Source organism: Haplochromis burtoni, unplaced genomic scaffold (assembly GCF_018398535.1).
Source record: "Haplochromis burtoni strain Fernald_Lab_line unplaced genomic scaffold, NCSU_Asbu1 Contig_12, whole genome shotgun sequence".
Lineage (NCBI taxonomy): Eukaryota > Metazoa > Chordata > Actinopteri > Cichliformes > Cichlidae > Haplochromis > Haplochromis burtoni.
In genome coordinates this window covers 3,627,672-3,647,773 of record NW_024582373.1, presented here as the reverse complement: position 1 = coordinate 3,647,773, position 20,102 = coordinate 3,627,672, and the positions used below count along the sequence as shown (strand labels likewise).

Below are 20,102 nucleotides of genomic sequence, written 5' to 3'. Positions count from 1 at the left end.
GGCACATAAGCAGTCTCCACGTGCAAGCTCCATCTGTCTTAGAATATATATTCAGTATATACATACATACATTCTGTCAAGCTTCAGAATTACAACCTGCAGCAACACATCTTAAATGTGCAGGGAAACTGTAGTAGATTCGCAGGATTAATGCTTCATGAATACACAATGATTGATTCACTGGCCACTGTTGAAAATTGGAAAATATATGTCTTCACATCTCAGCAGAAGTGGAATGATTTTAGCTGAGTTGGAGTGTCTGACAAGTTACTAGACTTTCAAGCAGACACATTTGTCTTCTGAAGAATGTTTTTTTCCCTTTAATGTTTATGCTTCACCACTCCTTGTTTAGAAAAAGTGAAATAATGGTACAAGCCTCTGAACAGAGCCAGTTTGCTAGCCTGTGCTTGTTCAGTTGCAAGAGTTTTCCATCAGCTCAGCATTTGTAGCGTCCTCTCAAACAATGCCAGTTGCCACTCTATACTGCAATCCAGAGCCAGGCAATTTGGTTGATTGGTGTAATCAGTCTTATCCGAAATATATCAATGATAGCAAAACAAGGAATTGATCAGGATGCCACGTGCTTAACCCAAACCAATTCTGCAGTGGATTCTGGCACTTCTCTTGCTGGACAAACAAAATCAGGTGTTAGTTAATGTGATTTGTTTGGAAATAAAAGCACACCTTCAGGTTTCAGTGGGCATTTATGTAAATGATTGTATATTTAATGAGCTAACACCTAATTTGCATATATAAAATGAACTTTAGAAAACTATATACACAACTACATTTTTTTAAATTCAGAATCTAATTTATACATCTGTTTGCCCTGCAAAATATGCTTAAAATGTTTGGGTTTTTTGTGGCTGATGACAGTGTTTCTTTACTTAAAAATTCGCAAAGCATCATCATTTGCAGTAGTAATAAAAAAAGGGAAATCTATCTGACATGACATCAAAGCTTCATTTCCTCCTTCAGATATGGAGGGATCGCCTGTCTTCATTTTGGGAACCGTTCTCTATAAGACTCTTGGACTCATGCTACCTTCACCAAAGTAAGGGCAACATTTCTCATTGTCTGCGTTTTCTGGTCTGCTAGCAGGAGGAAATATGAGACAGATTTAATCCTTTGGAAGCTGCACAGGTGTCCATTTTTATTCACAGTAGCAGATCAAGTCTGAAAAACATGCTGTGCCTTTGTCGCTCCAGTGTCCCTGAAAGTTCCACTTAATACATTGAATAGAAATCTTATTTTGTCCTTCTTACAAGCAAATACTTGCATTTTGCTGCTGTTCTTTTTTTTTTTTTAGAGCTCTGTGTCACTGTAGCATGCAGTATGTAGTTAATTAAGGATGACATTAGTGTCTGGAAAAGCAGTGGGATGTCCCAAACAAACACCTGGTGTCAGACACCAATCAACAAGTCCCTGGCAGCAACGTCCCAAGGACAAACCGGTCATTCCAGCACCGTTCGGGCCAGCTGTCACAGAGAGAGCAGCAGCCCTGTGGGTAAATGCAGAGAGGAGGTTATAATGGGACACTGAATTGTGTCCTCTGCAGACAAACATGAGGATAAGCTGATCAAATGGCAACTCTGAAAAGAGAAATACCAGGCAATGTGGCTTTTAGTGTACTCGTAATTAGAGAGGCATCTATGTGTCATGTGTTTATTACATTTTAAAATAAGTACGGGAAACAGACATATGCAAAAGTCAGATGACAAATTTGAATTATTTGCTGCTCATCATTATGGACCTGCTGCATTTTCAGCTCTTCTTTTCTTCGTGTGGATGACAATTTTTCTCCCTGGGGGAAAGTACATACTGATTTTTATCTTCATTTCAAAATATGATATGTTCTGTCAACTATACCAAAGCTGGATATCCCATTGAAACATGACTATGATGCTAGCCTGTAAAAGCATATAACACAAAGCATCTTCAGGTGAGCTTTGTAGACTGTGTTTTCTAGTTTCTTTTCTTTTCTTTTTTCTTTACATGATTACTGCCAAATCATCCTGTATAGCATATCTGATGTCTAATGGGCAGCTCTTGTAGTCCTCCTTTACTGACTTTAATATTGAGGTTAGTATTCAGTGCAAGCAGCATTAGAGAAAATATGCTGCCTGACACTGAAACTTGAATTTGAAGAACTCGCACTCTGAAATGTAGATCATTAGATTAGCAGGCAGAGAGGGGCTTTAAATTCAAAAATATATGCACAATATCTTCCCTAAAACACCAAATCAGGTTTTAATACCAGCGTGGCCCTTAAGCCTCACTGACTCTAAAGTTATACCTAATCCTTTAGTATTAACAGTAATTTTTCAGACATTATAAAAATGCTAGAATCTAGAGCGTTGGAAATGATGATGCATGATGTTATTCCTAATGAGGGATTCACTGTAACTCGTTTGTGTCTGTTTGCGTAGGCATTTGGCTACGCAGGATGAAGGATTATGGCCATGCCACCTACTCAGACGTGTTTGTGTGCAGTCCTCCAAACAACCAACAGCATGTGGCCCAACAGGGGTTACACTATGCGTAGTTTGAATGTTGATTAGTTGAAAAGCGGGCCTGAACAGGAAACTGAGCTTTAGCGGAGCTCACCACATAGAGGGAGAAGCATGAAAAAAAATAATCAAAGATTAAATAACAGCATGGAAAGAGCAGACGCTGGCAGCAGTGGACACTTTCCATTGTTTTCAGCACTGGGGTTCACTTCAGCTCTTTGTATAACTTTGTCTTCTCCTCAGCTGGCTGAAGGAGCAACAGCAGCACAATTGGGAGTAGCAGAGTAGTTGTTCCACATATTTTTGACCGTTGATGGCTTTAAGCAGCTACAACATGGAGATGATGGTCTGCATAGCTATGCGAGGCCCTTCATAGGACCAACGCACAACCATGCCAAGGTCTTGAGTGCACTCAAAAGCTTAATTCAGCATGCTTGAAGCACAGACAGTATGTCCACATTTTGAAGTTCTAGTATTGGCATTTTGGCTGCTTTTTTGGAGCTAGATGTTTCCTTTCATGGATGAAAGGATGGAGTGCTAATTGTCAGTGGTTAGCTATTAGCTGTTAGCTAAATCTAAATTAAGAAAGCAAAGCAGAAAACTAATAGCACACTAGAATTTCACTCATCAAAACTGAAGCACAGACTTGTAGGATGGTCTGATTAGTGAGAGAATCTATTAAACCTACACAAACAGCTCACACATTCAGTGCAGGGATCCAGTTTAATTATGTCACCCAGTCAGCCCCAGCTGCCTGTGTGGGACAGCTGTCAATCAGTGCAGCCACATCCCAAATTCAACTATGATGGATGAGTTAGAAAAAGAAAAAGAAGAAAAATCACCCCACCCAGCATTGTTAGGAGAGGAGAAACTGATTTGTTTGTTTGTTTTGTTTTTAATAACAGCTTCTAAATATTATTTTTAGTGCTGTAAAATTAGACAGACTCCCTTTTAGATCCATACTCCAGTGGCACTTAGGGGAAATGCAGTTTCTGCACATCAGTGTCTTCATTTTTCTGCTCTGGGGGTTGCCCCTCAGTGTAAATTCATGCACCGTGCTAACACAGCTAAACTTAAAAATAAGCCACACTGATGAACAACACTGAAATGTTAATTGACAAGGACATCTAAGAAGCATTTAGTAAAAAGATCACAACACATATGTGTAAATATGGCTACCTATGCACAAACATAGTTACACATACAGCAATTATTATCATCGATGTTTGTAAAAAGATTTATTATAAATTATTATAATTCTTTTGGTTTTTTGACTTGATCTTCTCCCGGTGAATGCGATGTTAAGCTCTTTTTTCCCCCGTTTGTTTCACATGCCATGTTTATTGTGAAATTTTGTTCGAGTCTTGACTAAATGCAGAATGACACATTTGAATAATTAATTTTGTAATTTTCTCACATCTCTGTTTGATTCAGGAACCACACAGTTGTGAACTCCAAGGTCATAGCTGTGACTGTGAGACCCGAGCCCAAGGCCACTGAGTCCCACCTGGAGATTGAACTGGCTCACTTGGCAAATGTAAGCACAGTAACTAAAATGTTCATACACAGATGCACAGTAAATACTATATATAGTTTGGATCTATACTTTATTGACCTTCATGTTCCTTTGTTAACACTACACAAAGAGTTTTTGTTTGCTGGCTGAGTGTTCTACAAAGACCACAGCACGTATCATCTCCCATTAGCTGACACACAATGGCGGTTAATTGGCTCGATAATTAATTTGTGTCGGGAGAGCACTACGTTCAGATAATTACAAGGACAATCCCTTTTTATGATCCAGACCTTTTTATTCATCTTTGAGATAAAGTGCATGTACGTCTGAACGTGTCAGCAAATTTGTGCATGCGTGTGTGTGTCTGTGGTAGTGGAGTTCAAAGCTTTTTTGTGTGATCTATGAAACACGTTTTCAAAAAAGCTAAATAAAAGGACAAACATGCACTTGATTTATAATAATGATGATGGTGGTGATGAAAATAATGATGAGTTATCATCATAATTTACCAAACATTTTGTCCTTTTCCTGCCTTCCAGGGAACAATGAACCCTTACTGTGCGCTGTGGGACAGCACCATAATGTAAGTGGGCATGCACTTTCACTTCTTTTCACTTTTTTGTTGTTATAGGTATTCATTGTTTTCTGTGTGTGTTTTTTTGGGATAATTTCCATGTTCAAAATCAGGGTGATACATTTTTCTGGGTAAACCATTACAACATTATTGGAACTACAAAGAAACTGTATTAAACCTCATTCAGAGCGGACAACACGGTAGGCCAGTTGTAAGTCATATGAGTTTAATGCTTGGCTGTAAAACTCACACGTGTTGATTTAAACCTGTGTTCATACTGACTTTGAGTCAATGATGGCGAGGTCCTGAAGTTGCAGAGTTCTTGTTTAGTGAATGTCATCATGACTCCATCAAGTTTTCTATCAGAACCCAACACGAATCAAACAAATATGAGTTACTAATACTAATGAGTTACAAAATAGCCCGTCTCACAGCAGTTGAGACATTTATATCTATACCAGTCCTTTACAAAATAGTTTGAGTGCATACAAAACTAAAAGGCAATTGGCAGCATGTATAGGCTTCAGCAGACTTAAAGATATTCATTTTACAGTAAGTGCTGATAAAAGTCACTGCCTAAGGTGCCGTAGCATCAGTCAAAAATACTGCAGAATTATATAACGTATCAGGAGGGAAACTCCCACAAATTATGAGGACACAAAACACAACCGCTTTACCTAAACGAAACACAGCAGCTCATATAGAATGCTTAATTTTATGGTGTAGAAATGTGACACTCCATAAGAATACAACAAATATTACATTTATGTAAAGCCAATGACTTGAGTAACATTACATTTTGCACTTTTGCTTATCTGAATAAGTTGTTTGCTGCTTGATGCATAGTCCTCCAAACTGTGTCTGTGTTTGAGGTTGTTGTGCCATTTGTGTTGATTTGATGTCACCTTCTCTGCAGCAAACGGAACAGTCCCGTGATTTCCCATGTTGGATCATTTCCACTCAAAAGTGGAATTTTTTTCGTACTTTAAAATAAGACTTGTTCACGGTGTCAGTACGTGTTAATTAGCCTCAAAAAGACATCATGAATGATTGCCCCTGAGGTAGTGTAGAAGGCCAGGTAGACTGCCTCACGGCTGGAAAGAAAAGAAGCATCACATAACAGGTGGGGGGCCAGGGCAAAAGAGGTCAGATGGATGGCCTGAGGGCTGGAAATCTGCTGAGATAAAGAGTTTAGAGGGTGGTTGCAAGGCTAGGGAGAAAAAAAAGATGGTTGGAAGAGTTGTGATTGGTGGGCAGTAGTTTTGATCCAGGACAGGTAGACAACTGGGATGCAAATACTTCTGAAGTGGCAGCAAATTAAATATCAGTGAATCTTACAGTGGCAGACACCAGTCCTAAGACCTGGAGCAATTGGGGTAGTGCCCAGTAGTCATGGCGCAGAGAAGACAGGCTATTGAATATTTGAGGGATGGACATTTCACTGGGTGTTGGCAGGGGCGGCTGATGGATGGTTGGGGTGGCCGATTGAACAGCTTAGGCGGCTACACAAGCAATTACCTGATGAAGAATTCCAGTGCTGGACATCAAAAAGAAAGAGAGAGAGAAAGAACTCTGGTGGCTGTTGGGGCAAATGGCAAGGCAGGATCCAAAGAAAGATTTGCTCCTGGATGGTTCAATAAAACTTGATAAACCTAAAAATGAAACAGGGTTGGATACTGCAAACAGCAGGCAAGTCAACTCAAACTGCATGAGGGATTTACAGGCAACAATGTCTGCAATGGATATCATCCAGTGGGCGCAAGCCAGCATTTCACATAATGAAGAAAGAAAACATTTGGTGTACTACAATAAGGTTGTGGTTTTGTCTGCATTTGTCTGCATGTGTTATAGGAAAAACAAGACTTTTCCTCCTTCTGTCGCATTTCGGCTGCACAGCCATCGTTTGCATCATCCACTTGGGCGATACATGTGTCTTTTAAGCTCAACAAAAATACCAGAATTATTATAGAAAACTACTCAAGCTTGCCTGAAATCAGTGGAAGAGAAATCGTATTTTTTAGAACTTCAACATGGACAGCGGTATTGTTTTTTCTAAAATAAGAATACTAACACTATGGATGGATCATGTTTTGTAGAACTTTTGTTCAGTTTGTTGTTTATTTTTATTTTTTACCTGTAACAGGATGGAAATGTATTTACTAGAAATATGTTTGATTCTAGTTTCACTTAATTGTGTACAACCTAACAGCAATAGTGGATGAACAGAGCTCTGGCAAAAGCATATAAAAGCTTGTTACTTTCACTGTGAAATAGCATCTGAATTGTGCGCGGTCTGTCCTCTATCACAGTATTTGAGGGCAGCTGGTCTATTTTTGAACAGCAATGATACAACTGGGACAACTCAGCTACATTCTTTCTGTCTGACTTTCACAAACCTAGTGTTAACTATCTGATTTCCCCCCCCATACTACATTAGGTAATTTTAATCATAGCACCACTGAATGACTCCATGGTATGATAATCATTTTTCAAACATTTGGCTCTTTCTATTATCCAATAGGATCCACTCTTAGGACTCATTGAGGGGATGATGTGCCATCTGTCAGCCATGTTGGTTCAAACCAAATGAGAGTGCTCATGTTGACAATTAGCAGAGAGAAAACATTTGCAAGTGGAGAGCTATGGTCCACGTGCAGGTTATGTGAACACTGAGCTGGACTTTAACATAAACTACACGATCAAAGTATTTTTAAACAAATGTGAACAAATCTTTCAGAATAGGCTTTTTTTTATATAAGACTTACAAATAATGAAATGTTGAAATTGACTATAACTAACTTCCAATGTAATATTAAAGTAGTGACCATAATATTAAACTGCTTGAAAACAGTGAGGGCTCAATTCACATTATTATTATGGAGGCCTATAGGTGAATCTGCTGCAGTTGGCTAGCTTTGAAAACTACAGAGAAATATAAACAAACACCACACACTGAGTTCTAAAATATCCAATATCTTTTTTAAATTTACTCTTCCGGTCTCCAGGTCCACAGCACTGAGTGTAAACATATCAGATGCATACACTTTTATTACTTTTTCAAATGTCAATATTTTTTTTTATTTTTTTTATTTCAAATAACCTCAAAATTACCAATATCCCACCACTGTGCCAAGGGAACAATAAAAAGTGCAATCCAGTGACTTCAGATCAGTTAACATCCCTGTTGTGGTCAAAAATAAATATTTAGGGAGAATTAATCTGCCTGACAACTCACTTCACCTTATCCCTAGCTTTCATAAATAACATTTTAACTATATATATATATTACTCCATCTTAGAATATCTTAGAAGTGATATGACACTGTGAGTCTACCATAAGGTTATTTTATAGTTCTGACTTGTCTCTTTCTAATGCTACGATATAAAAACAAACTAGTTGTAAAACTAGGCGGTTTTCTTCCTTACTGCCCCCAAACTTGTAGAAAAAATAAAAATGCAGAATGACGTTCCAAGATAGTTCTGGCCTTTTGACGTTGCCTTGCAATTAACTGCTTTTAAAAATCCTCTGATGCTTGGGAAGCAGTGCATGGAAAGCCATATGAGTGTCTTTTTGACATTTTAATCGCAGATGCTTCAGGACCCTTTCTCGGATTATCAAACAGAGTCTCGTGGAAGCTAAACATCAAACGGCTGAGAACATTTGCAGATCCTTAAATGAGGATTCACAAGTCAGCATCTTGGCCCTTCATTAAGACATCTTTAAAACAGAGAATTTCACTGCCTTTTATTTCACCCTCAAGGTTATTTTCTTGTTTAATGTGTTTACTCTAAGCAAGACAATGAAGTACGAAATTATTGTTATTTAAATATTAAATAATGACTTTCTAGTCAAATATATTGATGGATAAAGTCTTTTTTCCTAGCATGCAAAGACACGTGTTTGACACAAGTTTCGAATAAAACAAAAATAAAGTATAGCAAGGACTCGAGCAGTAAAAACGTGTTTTAAACAATTATGTGTAAAAACAAAACAAAACCGCCGATTACAACGGAAAGCGCTTTCAAGTCACGTCTTTAGCTTTTACTGAAAATTATGCACCTCGTTAGTTTTATCTGGCATTTCTAAGTGCTGCACAATTCTTAGCAAGAATTTACCGGGAGCACTCCACTTCCTGAGAAATTAAACCTTTTTAATCATTTAGATGTTAACGTGTGAAAGCAGCCGTCACTGCTTCGAGTTCTACAAACATCTGGAGAAGCTGAATTTGAGCCAAAAAGGCTGCACCCTACACTCTCCAACTGCTCCAAATCCTATGAATCAAGAGAAACCTCTGCAACAGCAACATTTGCTTTCCATTTGGACATTAAAAAAAAAAACCAGCAGCTTCTTGGCGGTGTGTCTAAGTGTTGAATCAAAATGTATCTACTACAGCAACAAAGAAGATGCCGCCATCCACAAGTTTGTCTGTGTGGTTCAGTGGTAGTCGTTTACTCCATGAGCTGGGTGGAAGCTGGGACGGAGTTCATGCAACCACGCCTAACCTAGTTTTTGAATATAACATTAAATCTGTGACAAGTCAAACAGTAACATTACTGCTAAGAGAGAATTTACATTTACTAATAAATTTGATAAGCATTGCTTTCATTTTAGTTGTGCCTGGTTTCATGTGAATAATGCTGTATCTGTTCACTTCAGTCATGTCCACGGTCAACTCTACCTGCAGCATAATGCCATGTAAAACTCAACATCACGTCTCACTTTATCTTTCAGCTAATGCGGTATTTGATTTTAGGTTTTGGGGTTTTTGGGGGGGTATTTTGTCTTTGTTGTTGTTGTTTTGAAGAACTCTCCAATGGTTTCCCCTGTTTGATGTCAATCTTATTTGACATTTTCATATCTGTGATCAGCAGCTGTCAAGCTTTTTCACAGCATAGGACCACAAAGAGACACATTCGCTCCATAGACTCGCACTTCATCAGATTTAGTCTCAGGGACCCATGTGGAAAGATTTATGTCAATTTCCGAGGGCTGCTTTTGAGCGGAAACTGTTGACAGTGCAGATGTAGAGACAATAATGGTGAAAGCGCCTTTATGTCTGGTGGCTGAAATCAAAAGGATGGCACCAGGCGAGAAGTGACAGTATGAGTGATGTTTAATAATTCTAATTGTAAGCTTTAGTCAAGCAAGGGCTCATAGTGGACTGATAACGACTCTTAACTATGAATTAGTTCACAGTAAAAGGTATTTTTGCATTTGTGCATGGGCCAGAGGTTGGGGTAATGCACATGTACACACAGTGAAGTATGGCATGCAATACTAATGCACCAGCCCCTTGCAGGCGATAATTCTCTGATACTTTATGCATGCAGGAATTCTATCTGACTCCATTATTATTTAACTTAGATAACAGATGTATTTTTATATTCGTATAGATGACCAAAGAAAACTTGTGTACTTTCAATTACGGTATGGCTGTCTGAACTTACAGTTCGCAACACAATTTAAATGTACCAGTCACATAAAGTTTAAATATTGGTATTTAATACCAAACATTGGACAGTAGATGCAGTGCAGTACAGTGCAGACAGTAGTGGATGCACTAAAGGTCAACTAAACTGAGGATAACAGGCAGGCCATTAAGCCAAGCTCAGCCGGATATGCTGGTAGATCACCTGATAACAGCTCATCTCAGTTCAAATGATACCCTTTTAGGCATCCAATTGGCAAATCTCGTAGGGAGGTCTCATAGGCTGCACAGAGTTGCTGCATCTTCAAACCACTTTGCACCACCACCCCTCCACCTTCATGCTGTCTGTGACTTAATCAGTTTTCTGTCTGTCACTCATGCATGCTGTTTTGTACTGAGTGCTTTCCATCAATCCATGCACTTTTTTAACCACGTATCCAGTTTAGGACCACAGGGATGTCTGGAGCCTATCCTAGCAGGCAAATGACAAAAGGTGGGGTAGACCCTGGACAGGTTGTGACTCCCAGAAGAACCAGACTGACAAATAAAAATGTTTGCTAATGAAAAAAAAATCTCTCTGTTACTACAGTGACCCTAATGAACTGTAGTGATGCCTGTTCCTTGGTGTATTTTATTAAACAGATACACGATACATCTTTCATTTGTATGCACCTGTAGGGCTAGTCACACCCTCACTAATAAATACAGATGTCACGTTATCTTGTTTGTCTGCCTCGTTTTGAAGGGTCTTGTCCCACTCAGGGAATGTTAGGGATTAATCAGATTTCCCTGATACACAAGAATATGCGCTCATTTTTCTTTTCTCTTCACTCAGTTAACACACACAATGTGGCCCACAGGCTGATATAAATTGCCCATCATCAAGAGATCCAAGATGGATGGAATCATTTCCCAGCATTGCCCCCTCCCTCCTCTGCCTGCCATTGTGTGTCAGTCTTTCAAGACTTTATAAAATTGCCTTAAGTGCATAGCCTAAGGCACGCTTTAAGCTCCCATCTCGGTGTCTGCCTAATCTAATGTGGGCATGCAAGGAATTTAAAGGTTTTTGCATCCCTAGAGAAACATACGGTTAGCCCTGCTTATGTGCAGTGTGACAAGTGAGGTTAAACAACTGCAGCTATGGTCATGTAGCGTATACAGCAGCGCCACCATGTTGGCTTAAAAATAATGATACAGATTTACTGTTTGACTTATGCTGTAAGTATAATGTCTAAACATGTGGGTAAGGTGTACATTTAGTAACAGGATGTGTAGAGGGGCTCAGTCTTTCAAAGTTAAGTTGTGGTTTAGCAAGACTCAAAGGTTTAAATACTGAATGTGCTTAAAACTTTGTGAGCTTTCTTTGTAACTCTTGCTGTCACTTATCTTGCGGCTTGACACCGAACTGCGTAAAAACCGGAGCCCCATCAAGTTCTGTCAGAAATTTTAAGTCCTGTAAGTTTTGATGTAAAGTTGTCAATAGATCACTGCGTGGATATAAAGTGGTCAGCAGTTGGTGTGTGATGAATGTCATGTCATCAGTCTTACTGTGGTCAAAAATGTCACTTTCACTTGGGGATGTTTTATATTCTTGGGCCACCGAGCCCCAATAAGGTCAGGCAACACATCAAACGTGGCATACATAAATCCCCAGGCAGGGATTGTTCTCCTGTCAGCTTCCCCCCGGCACAGAGGATAAGCAAACATCTAACAAGTCAAAAGTTAGAAACAGATCATGCCAAGGATTGAGTTTTCACCAGGGGAGAGATGGATTCATCCCAAAGTTACAAAGCATCACACATTGTGTCAATCTGTCACGTCAAAAGAAAGCCTGCATTGGAAAGTAGGTTGTATTGGATCGTGACAATCAGTTTGAGTATGTAATAGCACCCTACTTGTTACCTTATGGTACCTCATCAACAAAGTGCTGAAAAGTGTGCACTATTGTTATAAAATATGTGCACAGCAGTTTTGTCACGTTAAAAGATTCTTTTCTAACCTTTACTTTGCAGCTGTGCAAAGATGTACTGACTACAGTGTTGTGAAGAAGTGTTTGCCTTTCCTGATTTCTTAGTTTTGCATATTTGTCACACTTACATGTTTATCTTGTAATATTAGATAAAGATAACCTGAGTAAATACAAAGTTTTTAAATCATGATTTCATGTACCGGTATTAAGGGGGAAAAAGCTATTTGAACCTACCTGGCACTGTTAAAAAAGACAATTGCCACATCTCCCCAACCCCACTCCCTTTGTTAAATCATTAATTTAATGGAATTTACCACAATTTTTGGAAAGCTGAGTTGAATTTAAGCAGCAACACCCAGACCTTCTGAATCAAGAAGTCACTTTAGAACCTCTCTGACAAAGTGAAGTAGGTTAAAAGATCTCAAAAAGCAACACATCATGCCATGAGCTAAAGGAACTTAAGAACAAATAAGAAAAAAAGTCACATCAACCTTGGAAGGGTTCCTAAGGCGTTGAGACTTCATCAAACGATGGTGAGAGTCATTTTCCACAAAAAGAGAGAACTAGGAACAGTGTTGAGGCTTCCGAGGAGTGTTCAGACTATCAAAATCACTCCAAGAGTGCATCAATGACTCATACACGAGGTCCAAAACAACGCAGAAAAGCATCTAAAGAACGGCAGGCCTCACTTGCCTCAATTAAGGTCAGCATTTATGATTCAACAATAAAAAAGAGACTGGGCAAAGGTGGCATCCACAGGAGAGCTCCAAGGAGAAAACCACTGCTGACGATCCCCAAAACTTCTGGAGAAATAATCTGTGGATTGAAAAGACAACAGTCAAGTATGGTGATGGTGGTAATGTGGTATGTGATGGTAATGTGATGGTCTGAGGCTGCTTTGTTGTGTCAGGACATGAATGACTTGTTGTAATTGATGGATCGATGAATTCTGCTCTCTACTAGAAATCCTGAAGGAGAATGCCCAGCCACAAGTTTGTTCCCTGAAACTCAAGTACACTTGGATTATAGAGCATGATAATGATCTGAATATCAAATGCTTGATTGCAGTTGTTGCTGCCAAGGGTGGCACAACTAGATATTAGATTTAGGAGGTAATCATATCCGCACAGGGCCAGTTTGATTTGAATAGCATTTTTTCCCCCTTAATAAATAAAATTATCATTGAAAACTGCATTTTGTTCTTGCTTAAGTTTCCTTTGTGTAATGTTAAAATTTGTTTGATGATCTTAAACATTTAAGTGTGACAAATAAGCAAAAAGAAAGACGTGGTGATATTGCGTACAGTTTCTCACTGGGTTCAAATAGCTGTAAATAGATTTGCACTTGCTTAAACAAACATTAATCTTAATGTTGAAACTGGAACATCTGGAGAGCCACACACCTGTACATGATGGAAAGTCCAACATGCAATTTCAACATTGAACTACTTCTGCAATCATCAGCAGTGCGGTATCATAAAATCCTTCTCAGCTATCACATGACTCCTATTCCGGGGCTAAACTTGCTCCATATTTCACCCACAGGTGCTTCTTTGGCCACTTTGATGACTTGTAGACATGTTGTTTATTTGCTTCAAACGTTCATTTTGCATCAGTTTTGAAGAAATTAATGTTTCTAATATGACCAATTCGTAGAGGTTTTGCTGTATGTATAAATACGTATAGTTTAATTTATTTATAAACTGTGATTCAAATTTATAACTAAACTTTTTTAAGAACTGCTGATGCTAGCTTAATGAGTGGGTCATTCGCTTTTTTCTCTTTTATCCTTTCTTTCTTTTTTTCTTTTTCTTTTGGTTTTTGTCTTAATTGGTTTATGCTTTTTGTTTTAGCATGCAGTCTGCTGAAAAGCACATATCAGTTGTGTACACAGAATGGTCACAGCCCAGTTAAGAAGAGAAGCAAAAGGGGGAGGATATCCGTTTATCGTTTCATTGCTGTGCACACACAAACAACCCACAGTGTCGGTTGGCCCTGGCTGGAAATTTGCAACTGGCTCCATGGTCTCTTCCAGGAATAATAAATATTTCTGCCACATTGATCAAATGACAAAGCAGGATTAGCTCGCACAGCAGCCACTGCCCGCTTAAACAAATCAAAAGCCAGTACGTCTTATATTGTCTTGAATCACTAGTATGCATCTTTTTCCCTTTTTTTTCTTCTTCTTGGCTTTATAAAATTAGTAGTAGGGTGAGCAGAGCGCCTTGCAGGACAACAGGTGTTTGCTAGTGACGGCACGAAGCTAAAAGTCAGGTTGGGTGTTGCGGCAAAGGCTGTGTTCAGAATAAAGCCTCGGTGATATTTAATCAGCAAGGATGGTATTTCTGAAGGCACAAAATGAGTCGGGGGTGAATGACAAATGGAAGAGAGACGCTCCTTTCATTTCACCTACTAGTGGTGTGAAGTGGGGACTGGCTGCAACCATTTGCGCTGCCTCCGCGGGGTGGTATTAGTTCTGCGGTGTTTTTTTAGGGGAGCGCTTCACGCCGGGGAGCGACAACTTTCGTGTAAAATGACTTTCAGGAATGACCCAAAAGCATCCTTTATTCCCGTCATATCACTAGACTCGAAGCCGAATAAGCAAACCTTGCGACGGCGTGCGTTTATTTTTTCACTGCATCTGCCTCCCCCCCTCACACCAGCAGAGAGGAACAGAGTATCAATCTGATGCTGTCCACCGTTTCCAGGGTGAAAATCCCCCTAAGGAAGCATTCAAAAGCTGCTAATTAAAACAGCTGAGGGGGGGAAAAATCAGCCGAAAGTGGGGGGGTAAAAAAGGACAGGATAACCGGGGGGGGGGAAGAGGATTATAGTCGTTTGGAAAAGATCTCTAGAAGAATATAAAGCAGGCAGAGAGGCAAACAGGTAAATATAAAGGCTTTTAACTTGTGCGTGAAGAGGAAATAACGCTGTTTTCTGTATCACTCGACTCGTTGGTATTTATCTGCGTATAGCGAATCAATCAGCACCGGTCTGCTTGGACAGCTCCGTGCGTCCTCCCCCTCCTCCGTCTCTGCCTCTCTATCTGCTCCAGCTGAAATGCTGCTCGTAGCCACACCAGAGCCGTGTCGATTAGTCTGTTCGCTTTTTTTTCTTCTTCTTTCTCTCTATGAAACAATCTCTCCAGCTCTCGAGTCATATTAGTAATAATTAAATAAAAACGCCGAAGCGATGTCGAGAAGTCCTGTGAAGTCGTGTCACCGCTGGAATTAAACCTCTAATTGCCTCTGCCTCCTCCTTGCAGGAACGATTCTTGGGGAGCCTGGTCCACAAAAGGATGTAAAACGGTGCTTACAGATGCATCCCATACAAAATGCTTATGTGATCGTGTATCTACCTTCGCCATTTTGGCTCAGCAACCAAGAGAAATAGTAAGTAGGCTATTGATTTGCTATTCGATGTGGGTTTCATGAGCTCATGTAAAGGAGAAAGGCTCCCTGTTCGTGTGTGTATGTGTGTGTGTCTGTGTGTGTGCTGGTGAGAATGAAAATTGAATCTTCGTGTGTGCTAATCCTGTTAAATAGTAATACAGTGGTAAAGGGGGGATCGTGGGGGGGGAGTATTTTCTAGTTTGGGCATAGACTTAGATAGATAGATTGTGTATGGGCATGCAGAGGGGGAGGGTGTGTGCGTGCTGGTGCTTGTCTTTAAGTGTCTCCTCATCAATCATGTTAGGGAAGAGATAAAGATAAAGTTTACCTTTTTTGGGTGCTGTTTTCTTTACTGTCCACAAAAAAAGCTGACAAATTCTTGCAGGTGAGATCTTTAAATTGTGTTTTGAGCACAATTGTGTTTTGCAATTAGACTGGGGTAAAGGAAGCAGGAGCCTGTAATTTCCTGAAAAGATAAAGTAATTAAATCTGAGAACATGCAGTACTTACACTGTGGCCTTCCTCTCTGTCAGGCCTAAATCATACAGCATCATTTTTCTTGCAGCAAAGTGCTTATTTTGTCTAGCTTTGATTTACTGAATATGGTTTATAATATGGGAAACCACATTAGTGTATGTGAAGGAAGCCTCAGTGGCTGGGCCGCGATTGGCCAGCCTCCTTGACTTCCAAGTGTGACTGAGAAAACACAGCATAAAACAAAAACATTGGTTATAATTACTTCCACTGTTTATTCTCCTGCAACATGATCTCCTGGAAAGTTTTATGCAAGTATCTAAACAAGCTTCAAGCCCACACATGCAACTAAAACCTCAATGTAAATTAAGTCGCACTGTGGATTATTCATATTGTTGGTGGTGGTTGTTTTGATTGCTTCCCTCTCTGGCCAATAATAAAGATTTACTGTCCTGCATGAACCACATCCAGCCTCCCACTGACTGGTTCGTCTTGCTCTGTCATCCCTACAGACCATGGAGTACTCAGGGGTCCCATCTGTGACATTGATAGTTGGCTGTGGCTTGTCTTGCCTCGCCTTGATCACATTGGCAGTGATCTACGCAGTGCTATGGAGGTAACTGCAACGCTTTAAGTGCATACATTTCAACCAAACAATAATAATAATTCTCAGTTGTTATGTGATGTTTCATAATCTGGTGAAAGTTCTGGTAAAACTTAAAGTCTGGTTAATTCTCTTCCCTTGTTTTTTTTAGATATATCCGCTCTGAGCGATCCATCATCCTGCTCAACTTCTGCTTATCTATAGTCTGCTCAAACATATTGATCCTTGTTGGGCAAACACAGACCCACAATGTGGTAAGTGCAATTTAAGGATTTATTGGGCACAGATTCCAAAGTGTGGAGGTGCATGGGTTAGAAAGATCCAAATGACACCACGCTCACCTACACCAGCTTTAACACAGCTCAGCCTTCTTAATTTTCATTCTGGCATTTCTTTGAGCTCAACAGGTAATAGTTTACCATGCAGAATTATGCAGAGCTGTGCATATTATCATGTAGAATGTAATGAGGTATTGAGGATGAAAAGATATGCTACAAATGCTCCATCATATTCACCTGTTCCCAGTCAGCTGGAGAAGTGTTAGTCAAATTTGCTCATCTTTAAGGCAGAGATTTGAATCAATAATCAGTCCCATTCTTCATCTGCCAACTCTTATCTTCAAAATAGCACCTTTTGAACTCCAGATTTCTTTAAAGAATATCTTTTTTAAAGAATCTAGTAGTTAGCATTTTGCTGTGTTCAAGTAAATTACTCGTTTTCTTTTAGGTCTCACAGAAGCCCTTTATATTCATTCCAAATGGAAAATAATGTGTGTCTAATGCCTCCTTAAGATGCAGACCTACTCTGCCTTGGCTTAGAACCATACATATTACTCTGGTGAAACTTGAGACAACCCCCAATCTGTTGGCACTGAAACTACAGTGATATTCAGACACAGTTAAAAGTGCAAAGCAATAAAAGAATTAACATAAAAGACTGTCGGGACCTTCTATATATTATAGAGTTCCTTAAAAAGTCAAGATAGGTTGGCAGCAAGTAGTGTAAGAGCAGAAAGGCAGACATTTTGCACACCAGCACACATGGTGCATGGGTCAAACGCAGGAAATTAGCATTCTGTCCTGCTAAGACTGAATGTGGATTTGGCATTGCTGCAGTGACTCAAAAGCATCGCGGAGAGATAGCAAATCTTTTTTTTTTCTTCAGATATCAACAAGAGCTGAATTTCTGATCAAGTCACGGCAGGATTCGAAAACCCAGCTGCTGCTGGAGAAGCGCTTCCAGTAAAATGCGTCGTTTCCTTCCTCCTGCTTTGTCACTGGCCAGCGAACAAGTAGCTAATGTAAAAGACTGTTTGGCAAAAAAGTAGTTAGGATTTACAAGCTGCCCACACAGATGCCCTTCTCGGTCATTTGGCAGCACTACAGTGTGACACATTGTCTGATTACAGGCATTTTATTGTGTAACCACTTTCTCGGTATATCTTTACCTTTTGCGAGACACACATCGCTTTTTGTCCCTCGTCTCATTATTCCTCAGTGTTTCTCGTATTCGCTTCCATTTTGTTTTTGTTTGTTTGTTTGTTTGTTTTGTTTTTTCAGCTCATTAATAAGGCACATCTGGATATTCTCATATCGCAGCAGTCAAAGATTTTAGAATCTAAATCACAGACAAAAATCCCTTTAAAATGCTTGTAAAAATGAAAGAAATGTGTCAAAAGAGTTAGGGGGTCTTTTGTCATTAGAAGTATTGCTGGTGCTGTATAACACGAGTACTGACTTGCCACTCTTACCTTCTAGTACTTTAGGACCAGATGGGCCAACTAGTGGTTCTTACTACTCATAAATCAAAATACTGCTTGTTAATTTTCCCGAGTTCATCGAAAATGGAAACATGGACAACAAATGAATAAGGAAACTAATCTAATAAGAATCAACAAGATAAATTATGGACAAAAATGTGCTAGTTTTTAGCATCGTGACGCGAACCCGAGCTGGTTCATTACAAACAGTCTCGTAAAATAACAAAAACAGCATCCGCACATAACAAGTTCATCTGTGTCCCTGCTGGCCCTCGCATCTCTGGCACACTGTAGTAGCCAAGACGCCGAATCCACAAAGCTTCAGGGCATTTTTTAAAGCTGAGCTGATTTGAAGCCCTGTCAGATTTAATCAGGGCTTCAGCCATCTCCTGTCTTGATTGTAAGGACCACCACTTAACATGGAATACTCACTCGGCTCGCCTCTAATAGGATGTCTGTCTATGAAATCTGTAAAGAGATTAGGTGTTTTTCCCCCCCGAAAATCCACTGACATACTGAAGATGTAATTTCAGCATCTGTTAGACTGACTCAACAAGCTACCTTGTCAGACTCACGGGGATCAAAATAAGCAGTGCTGACAGATTTGTTTGGAACGGACCAACACTGTTATTAATACTGAACTTTGAAGCTACACAAATCTGGATCAAGGTTGTTGGTGTAATTGAACCCACAGAATTGTAACCTGGCTTTGAAATTCCTCTTAGTTTCACTGAAATTTTCAGCAGCTTTAAACTTATCGTTTTGTCTGGTTCAGTTTTTATGATCTGTTTTCTCCATTAGTAAACAGGTGTTTTTGTATAAAGCAGAAGCAAGTGGCTGCTGAGCTAAACTATAGATTCTGCTTTCAGTAAGTGACTAGAAAAACCACCCAAAGATTCATTACTTGCAGATTTTGCCTCATTCTTACATTAGCAGATTTAGAATTTTGAGCCAAGCACACTATTATCAAACTGCTGTTGTGGCTTCTGTGCATAAACAAAAAACTAATTAAGTTATTGCCGTCATTGTTTTTGTCTGGTCTTCATGAGCAAGAGAATCAGGAAAAAAATCCAAGGTTAAATTATCTTTACTTCTAGAGCAAGCACACAAAAAGCACAAATGTGCTTATTTACCATGGCCTCGAGAACCAAAACTAGATTTAATTGGGCACCTCAAAACTCAGCTAGCCGAGTACTGTCGTCAAGATTAGTAAAATGTATTTATTCAAGTGCAGCTGCGCTGTAGATAAAACTTCCCAAACAATGCAATTATTACTAGTGTCCCTTTGCTCTGTATTGAACACTCTGTTGTAACAATATTTGAGAAAATGCTCATCTGTTTGATCAGACACTCTGTAGAAGCCGGTGTTTGAGTGATAGGCCACCAAGAGGAGAAAACAGTCCCTGTGTGGGTTTAATTGCCATGCTGCCTGACACAGCCTCACTTGTTTTTCCTCCATCTCCTGTAAGAAGTGCACATAATTGGCTCCACTGTTTGTGGATTCCGAGTTGCTCATCATCTAATAGAAATCATCTTTTTGCTATGGAGGTGTCCTCTGGGAGCAGGAAGACAGTGAATCACCTTTGCCTGTGTATGCTTTTCCTTTGTCCTCTGTTTCTGTTGATCCTGGTTTATAGAAAGACAAACAAAGATAAGTAGGAGCTGTTGGCTTTGCCTGGGAAGATGCAATTAGAGAGTCTTGGACCTAGAGAGGCCGTTCCACTAAAATGCTCTTACTATGAAATACATAAGGCAGATGGGGTCAAGGTGTCATAAGTCTTCTAAAATGAGAACCAGTTTTTAGCTTTATCTTCATTTTAAACCTCCTGATGTTACAAGTTATCACAAGTGAATTGCTGGCAGTCACTCCCTTTGT

At 39.6% G+C, this 20,102-nt stretch overlaps 1 protein-coding gene across 10 annotated transcripts in view; it reads left to right on the top strand.

Annotated features, from left to right (window-relative positions):
* adgrb3 (adhesion G protein-coupled receptor B3) overlaps positions 1-20,102 on the top strand; it is a 122,894-nt gene that overhangs the window by 78,978 nt on the left and 23,814 nt on the right. For all 10 annotated transcript variants that reach the window (XM_042215538.1, XM_042215530.1, XM_042215515.1 and 7 more), the window contains 6 exons: positions 979-1,054; positions 3,945-4,047; positions 4,566-4,609; positions 15,263-15,389; positions 16,376-16,479; positions 16,619-16,721. In XM_042215538.1, the coding sequence (XP_042071472.1) occupies positions 979-1,054; positions 3,945-4,047; positions 4,566-4,609; positions 15,263-15,389; positions 16,376-16,479; positions 16,619-16,721 (557 nt within the window). The remainder of the gene's footprint in view (positions 1-978; positions 1,055-3,944; positions 4,048-4,565; positions 4,610-15,262; positions 15,390-16,375; positions 16,480-16,618; positions 16,722-20,102) is intronic.